The sequence below is a fragment of the Rhinoraja longicauda genome, chromosome 6, assembly GCF_053455715.1.
Source record: "Rhinoraja longicauda isolate Sanriku21f chromosome 6, sRhiLon1.1, whole genome shotgun sequence".
Lineage (NCBI taxonomy): Eukaryota > Metazoa > Chordata > Chondrichthyes > Rajiformes > Arhynchobatidae > Rhinoraja > Rhinoraja longicauda.
The window spans coordinates 28,241,300-28,249,324 of NC_135958.1; the positions used below are offsets into that span (position 1 = coordinate 28,241,300).

The 8,025-nt window shown below is 45.2% G+C and overlaps 1 protein-coding gene across 2 annotated transcripts; it reads right to left on the reverse strand.

The window, feature by feature from the left end:
* Positions 1-510: 510 nt before the first annotated feature.
* cmc2 (C-x(9)-C motif containing 2) lies at positions 511-8,022 on the reverse strand. Of its 2 annotated transcripts, none has more exons than XM_078401746.1 (4): positions 7,902-8,022; positions 3,597-3,759; positions 2,318-2,389; positions 511-770 (listed from the first exon to the last, which is right to left on the reverse strand). In XM_078401746.1, the coding sequence occupies exons 2-4, from the start codon at positions 3,675-3,677 to the stop codon at positions 699-701; spliced, it is 225 nt and encodes a 74-aa protein (XP_078257872.1). In that variant the 5' UTR covers positions 3,678-3,759; positions 7,902-8,022; the 3' UTR covers positions 511-698. The 2 variants fall into 2 exon arrangements, with proteins under 2 accessions (XP_078257872.1, XP_078257871.1); XM_078401745.1 differs by having other exon boundaries at positions 511-773.
* Positions 8,023-8,025: the final 3 nt, after the last annotated feature.

Here is an 8,025-nt window from a genome sequence, read left to right on the forward strand (position 1 = left end):
ATGACTCTGGTCAGGAATGGTGGAGCCCACATTGGTCCATTGTTGGCTGTGGAAGATGTGATACGAAGGGATATGAACAGCGAAACTAGCAGAATGTTATGGTGAAGTCGGGACAGAGAGAGAGGGAATGCAAGGGTTACTCAAAGTTAGATAAATTAATATTCTGAAGGGTCTCAACGCGCAATGACATCCATTCCTTCTCTCCAGAGATGCTGCTTGTCCCGCTGAGTTACTCCAGCTTTTTGTGTCTATCTTAATATTCATACAGCTAGTTTAATATGCTGTTCCTCCAATTTGCGTGTGGCCTCACTCTAACAGTGGAGGAGGCACAGGACAGCAAGGTCAGTATGAGAGTGGGTAGGGGAGTTAAAATGTTTGGCAACTGGAAAAGTTGCTATGGCGGATTGAGTTTAAGTGTTCAGCGAAATGGTGGTCCAGTCCGCGCTTGTTCTCACACTCCTATTTCACTGAGTAGCAAGTTCACAGAGTTTAATAATCTTTAGCTCTCAAGACATGTATCACTTTAATTTTGAAAGATTAACAAAAGATAACCCGATGAATTTGGGTATAAATAATGAAAATTGCAATCATATTATGAGCTAACAAACAAGAACTGTATATTGCAGCAGCTTCTGTGAATCACCACAATGTCCCAGTGCGTTTTGACAACAGTCCAACATGTTTGGGTGAGATGAAAGTCACTCGGAAGTCTCATTTAGTCGCCTTTGCATCTTAGCAGCGTGTTCTCTGCTTTTGGCTCTTTTGGATTTCTGCTGAAGGTTGAAAGAAAACAAGAGATTTTAGTGACAGTGAAGTATAATCAGTAAAGTGTGCGATGATTCAGCTTGTCACCAAATACACTATCGAACATCCACAAGCGTACGGTGGAGAGCATATTGACTGATTGCATCGTGGCCTGCTTCAGTAACTCGAACGCCCAGGAACGAAGGAGCTGCAGAAAGTGGTGGACATTGCTTGGGCCATCACTGGTACTGACATCCCCATCATCAAATAAGTCTCCAGGAAGCAGTGGAGATTGCTCAAGAAGGCAGCTACTCTCATCAAAGACTGACACCACCCTGACTACGCTATCATCTCCCTGCTACCATCGGGAAGGTGGTACAGGAGGCTGAGAACTATTATTTCCAGGTTCAAGAACAGCTTTTCCCATTAATCATCAGGTTCTTGTCCCACCCTCCATACCCTCTCTCAGCAACACCCTCTCTCAGCAATAAAAGGCTTGGTCGAGGATTGCACTACGTACTTCGATATGTACTATTATGATCTGTTTCCCTAGTACAACTGATTTTTAATTTTATCATATTGGCAGCACATCCATTCTATCCAACCTCCAACAACATTCTATCCATTTTTCAGCTCCCTGGAGTCCCAATGGCAGAGAAGTCATCACAAACTGCCGGCTTTATCAACCCCACCCTGGTATCAGGTAGTAAAAGAGATGAACCCCAAATTGTTTGGTGGGATGCTACCACACAACAATAGGCCCGTGTGGCCATTATTATACAGATCTACCACCGATTTTCTGGCAACTGATGTTCCGGCACCTCCTGTAATCCAGACAAAATCACGAGCACGCACTCGAAGGCTTCCCTGGAAGTCCCCCCGGAAATGTGGCAAGTCGGCCAGGTAAGGCAGCCGATCTCGACCTCATTGGGACTTCCGTGCCGATTGGTGGGTCGAATTTGCCCCCTGCGGACGGGTCTCTGAAACTCCGGCCCAGCAGATCCATTCCCATGGACGACTTCCGAGGCCGACTTTGCAGGCCGGTGTCTCGGTCCCTCGGCGGCCGAGGGGGACCGTTCTGGTGATGTTGGAACGCGCTCAGAGGCCATGACCTTTGCTGGTCCGGCAAAATGGATAATCCAGAAAGGCCCCGGAACCAAGGGAGCCGTAAAACCGGTTGTGGACCTGTATATAACATGGTAGGTGTGGCTTATAGGGGTTTGCAATCTTCAATTAGACCACATGGCATCAACAAGTTCAAGACTAAAAACTACTATTGTTTTAATCAGGAGTGTGGAAGAGATAAAACAAGGAGGGTAAATAGAAGGAAGGAAAGAAAATATATATATTTTTTAAATGTATTCTACCAATAACGTGCAAATTCATAGGGTGATAGTCATACAGCCTGGAAACAGGCCCTTTGGGTCACCCCTCGGGTTCCTATCAAATCTTTATCCCCTCACCTTAAACCTATGTCCTCTGGTTCTCGATTCCCCGACTCTAGACAAAAGACTGCGATTTTACCTGATCGATTCTTCTCATGATTTGTTTAGAACCTTTAAGATCATCTTACCTCTGCACTTAAGCAATGTCTCATCTCTTGGTCAATGCCATTACATTTTCCAAGAAACTTCATGAAGCCATGCTGTTGGAGAGAAGGAGAACAAGGTTGGTACTCGCTTGGTAAACTTGCTTTTACCATATATGTGTGTGCGTGTGTATGTTTGTATATTTGCATGTGTATGTGTACGTAAATATGTGTGTATATGTATGTGTATATATGTGTGTGTGTATGTACATGTATATATACATATGTGTGTGTGCATGTATGTATATGTATAAGTTCGTGTGCAAAAAAGGACACAAACTGCTGAAGTAACAGCTGGTCAGGCAGCATCTCTGGAGAAAAAGGAGGGGTGACATTTCGGGTTGGGGCCCTTCTTCTGACTGATAATAGGGGGTCTAGGTGGGGGAGAGAGGTGAAGACGTGGAGGCGAGAAAAGATCAGGATCAATCAGGGCCAGCTGCAAATGGCCTTAGGCAGGGTGGTGCGATCTCAAACGGGAAACAATATGGTGAATTGTGGAATTGGTTAAACGACCAGCATGGAAGATGGGGGCAAGAGGGAGGGGAGGGGAGTGTTCGTAGTAGGACGGCGCGGTGGCGCAGCGGTAGTTGCTGCCTTGCAGTGAATGCAGCGCCGGAGACCCGGGTTCCATCCCGACTACGGGGGCTGGAGTTTGTACGTTCTCCCCATGACCTGCGTGGGTTTTCTCCGAGATCTTCGGTTTCCTCCCACACTCTAAAAACATACAGGTTTGCAGGTTAATTGGCTTGGTAAATGCAAAAATTGTCCCTAGTGGGTGTAGGATAGTGTTAATGTGCAGGTATGGCGAGTCCGAAAACTTGTTGGTTGTAGAAGAAGTTTATTGCAGCCGCAATATTCGAATACAGAGTTAAACAACAAGGTAAAGGACAACCATCAAAAACTTACTGTCTTCTTTGAAGACTTCGCCGAACTGAACATTTCGGGCGCCAAAAGCGCACATGACCACGCTGGCTAATCAGCGATGTCGCTCTCTGGACCAATCCCCATGGTCGCGTTCACACGTGACCTCGCTGGCCAATCTGAGGGTTCGACGACCCGGACCATTCTCTATGGTCGCTACACAGGGATCGCTGGTCGGCGCGGACCCGGTGGGCTGAAAGGGACTGTTTCCGCGCTGTATCTCTAAAACTAAAGTTACTTAAAATTGGAGAATTCAATGTTGCAAGAAAAGGACTTGTCCAGAGAGGAGCAGCAAAGGTGCCCAGAAATTCACTAAATCACAGCACACGTTATTTATACTCACTTCCTTATGGCATTGTTTGAGGCGGTCAATGAGAATATTACACTCCTCTGAATGCAGGTGAGGTGACAGGTCGGGGTGCATACTTGTCCACCGTGTTCTGTATGCCAGTGAGCCGATCCTTTATAGGATCCTTTGCCAGGAGTAAAAAATTGAAAATTAGGCCCTGTAAGAAAAAGAATTTGAGAACATGACTAAGAACCATTATTAGGAACAAAATGATTTTCATTTACATCATTGATTTATTCACAAAATGCTGGAGTAACTCAGCAGGTCAGGCAGCATCTCGGGAGAGAAGGAATGGGTGACGTTTCGGGTCGAGACCCTTCTTCAGACTGATGTCGGGGGTGGGACAAAGGAAGGATATAGGTGGAGATAGGAAGATAGAGGGATATCTGGGAAGGAGGAGGGAAAGGGAGGGACAGAGGAGCTATCTGAAGTTTACATCATAACGGACAAGTTCCATTTGCAACTGAGACTAAGCAATCTGATGGGAGAATGACAAGAATATTTCTTTTTTGGAAGGACAATGGCAGAGCAATTGTGTTATTCACTTTTAATGTTCTCTCCGGGTTTTCAAGAGTCAAGAGTGTTTTTTATTGCCATATGTCCCCAAACAGAACAATGAAATAACCACAGATGCTGGTACAAATCGAAGGTATTTATTCACAAAATGCTGGAGTAACTCAGCAGGTCAGGCAGCATCTCGGGAGAGAAGGAATGGGTGACGTTTTGGGTCGAGACCCTTCTTCAGAATGAAATTCTTACTTGTAGCAGCAGCACAACAGGTTTGTAAACACTGTACTCAACAGATAATATAACAAACAAAATAAAATTCAATAAATAATTTTTTTAATCAATACAGTGCAAGAACAAAACAAAGCCCACAGTCCCTAATGCAACTCAGGTAGTTTAGAGTTTAGTTGGAGTTAGCAGTGTTCAATAGGCTGATGTTGTTCGAAAGAAGCTGTTCCTGAACCGGGACATTGTGATTTGTATTTAAAATATATTTTTACATTGGAAAAGCGGTTGAATTACAAGGTAATTGACTGTTACATAGAACTGTTGTCCTTCGGCATTTGCTCTCAAGGCAGATCACGACATCTAGTCTATACTTTAGACTTTAGAGATACAGCGCGAACAACGGCCCATCAGCCCATCGAGTCCGTGCCGACCAGCAATCACCACATGTACTAGCCGTATCCTACACACTAGGGACAGTTTACAATTTTACCAAAGCCAATCAAGCTACAAACCTGTACGTCTTTGGAGTGTGTGGGGAAAAGGAGCACCCGGAGAAAACCCATGCGGTCACAGAGAACATACAAACTCCGTACAGGCAGCACCTGTAGTCAGGATCGAATCTGGGTCTCTGGCGCTGTAACACAGCAACTCTACCGCTGTGCCACCGTGCTGCCCCCTATAGTGTTGCAATGTGCAGGATGAGGAGTGATTAGATCAACCTTGTCTTGAAAAGTACCTTCCACATAGGCAACCGTGATGTTTTCATTGTACCACTACCTCACGGTCCCCTTGCAATAAACCTGACACTGCCAGAGGTTTAGGGATGCTTTGCGTAGAGTAGTCCAGCACAGGAACGTACCCTTTGCAACAGTGCTGAGCATGACGTTTTATTCTAATAAAATAATGGTTCATTCTTTAAGCGATGTACAGGTCTCTTGCAGGAGATGGAGCAAACATATTTAAATGTTTATTTTTTATGATGAACTAATTTTAGCTATATAATTAAAGTTACATCAGATTTCTACTTTTTAAAATATATGCAGCTCTATTACATCTACATCAGTCTGAAGAAGGGTCTTGACGCGAAACGTCACCCATTCCTTCTCTCCTGAGATGCTGCCTGACCTGCTGAGTTACTCCAGCATTTTGTGAATAAATACCTTCGATTTGTACCAGCATCTGCAGTTATTTTCTTATATTACATTGACTGCATCTATTCATGAACACTTTTGGATTTGTGATTATACATCCCAAAGATGGGCAGGTTTGTAAGTAATTGTCTTCTGGAATTGTCTATTGGTGTGTAGGGAGTGGATGCGAAAGTGGGATAACATAGAACTCGTGTAAACAGGTGATTGATGGTCGGAAAGAAAACTGCAGAAGGGAGACTCAAAATGCTGGAGTAACTCAGCGGGTCAGGCAGCATCGCTGGAGCATCTCTTCAGAGATGCTGCCGGACCCGCTGAGTTACTCCAGCATTTTGTGTCTACCTGATTGATGGTCGCCACGGACTCGAAAGAGCCTGTTTCCATGCTGTATCTTTCAATTGGAAATGTGGCATTGAATGGAAACATGACCACGTAAAACTAGAAAATGTTCATATTAACATTGTGATACTAGAGCTGTTGCCTCACGGTGCAAGGGACCTGGGTTCAATCCTTACCTCGGGTGCTCTCCGTTAGGTGGAAGTGGACAGGGGAGCGGGAAAAGAGGGGGGATAAAAGGGAAATGATGGACTTGGCGATGGGACATAAGTGTGCATAGGAGGAGAAATGAGCAGTGACTGGGAGGGTGGGAGAAATATTATAATGTTGAGAAAGGGATTAATATTGTCTTCTCTTCATCAAAATAATGGTAGGTAATCTTTTGCATCCACTTAACGGAGTAGCAAACTAGCAAAGAGTAGGAATAAACGGGTCCTTTTCAGAATGGCAGGCAGTGACTAGTTGGGTACCGCAAGGCTCAGTGCTAGGGACCCCAGCTATTTACAATATATATTAATGATTTGGACGAGGGAATTGAATGCAACATCTCCAAGTTTGCGGATGACACGAAGCTGGGGGGCAGTGTTAGCTGTGAGGAGGATGCTAGGAGGCTGCAACGTGACTTGGATAGGTTAGGTGAGTGGGCAAATGCATGGCAGATGCAGTATAATGTGGATAAATGTGAGGTTATCCACTTTGGTGGCAAGAACAGGAAAGCAGACTATTATCTGAATGGTGGCCGATTAGGAGAAGGGGAGATGCAACGAGACCTGGGTGTCGTGGTACACCAGTCATTGAAAGTAGGCATGCTGGTGCAGCAGGCAGTGAAGAAAGCGAATGGTATGTTGGCATTCATAGCGAGGGGATTTGAGTACAGGAGCAGGGAGGTTCTGCTGCAGTTGTACAGGGCCTTGGTGAGACCACACCTGGAGTATTGCGTACAGTTTTGGTCTCATAATCTGAGGAAAGACATTCTTGCCATAGAGGGAGTGCAGAGAAGGTTCACCAGATTGATTCCTGGGATGGCAGGACTTTCATATGAAGAAAGACTGGATAGACTCGGCTTGTACTCGCTGGAATTTAGAAGATTGAGGGGGGATCTTATAGAAACTTACAAAATTCTTAAGGGGTTGGACAGGCTAGTGGGTGTAGGATAGTGTTAATGTACGGGGATCGCTGGGCGGCACGGACTTGGAGGGCCGAAAAGGCCTGTTTCCGGCTGTATATATATGATATGATATGATATGATATAAGATTGTTCCCGATGTTGGGGAAGTCCAGAAGAAGGGGTCACAGTTTAAGGACAAGGGGGACCGAGATGAGAACATTTTTTTTCACACAGAGAGTGGTGAATCTGTGGAATTCTCTGCCACAGAAGGTAGTTGAGGCCAGTTCATTGGCTATATTTAAGAGGGAGTTAGATGTGGCCCTTGTGGCTAAAGGGATCAGGGGGTATGGAGAGAAGGCAGGTACGGGATACTGAGTTGGATGATCAGCCATGATCATATTGAATGGCGGTGCAGGCTCGAAGGGCCGAATGGCCTACTCCTGCACCTATTTTCTATGTTTCTATCTCATCCAAAGGATGGAGCCCTCATTCCATACTGCCTTGGCATATCAGCCTCAGTCTTTACACTCAAGATCCAAGAGTGGGGAACAAAACAGAAATGTTGTAAGAATTCAGGCAGTCAAGCAGCATTTGTGGAAGAAGGATCTGTGGAAAACATCCTCATCTGACTCATGAAGCAAGGAGCTCCCCTAACTACACCAGGGCTAAAACACTGGTCCATGTGATCTGCTGAGTATTTTCACCATTTTCTGTTTTCATTTCCAAGCAATTTGCAGTTTTGGTGAAGTAGCAACAAATACTGGATACCAATGGAGTAAGAAACCCGGATAACCTCGGTCTCTGGAACTCAGGGTCACACAGGAGGACTAGAGGAAACATAAATCTCCACATCGGTAATTCCAGGCGCTATATTGCTGCAGTATTTGATTGGCATGTACATAATTCCTTCAGGTTTCAGGGTGATTGCCTTATAACCCCCAACGTTTAATGAAATAATTCTTCGCCACTCACCTCTGTCATTCAATCCTCTTGGAACCTTGTGTGACAATTCTCCGCATGGCAGGAAGTATCTTTGCTGTTGCCGGTGATTGACGAGGGATTTGGCCAACCAGAGGCGGTCTGGCAGATCCGGTCG

Coding starts and splice junctions, on each gene's coding strand:
- cmc2 (XM_078401745.1), bottom strand. CDS start 3,677: ATGCACCCCGACCTGTCACCTCACCTGCATTCAGAGGAGTGTAATATT. Junction 2,390..3,596: donor TCAAACAATGCCATAAGGAA/GTGAGTATAAAT, acceptor TCTCTCCAACAG/CATGGCTTCATGAAGTTTCT. Junction 774..2,317: donor GACATTGCTTAAGTGCAGAG/GTAAGATGATCT, acceptor TTCAACCTTCAG/CAGAAATCCAAAAGAGCCAA.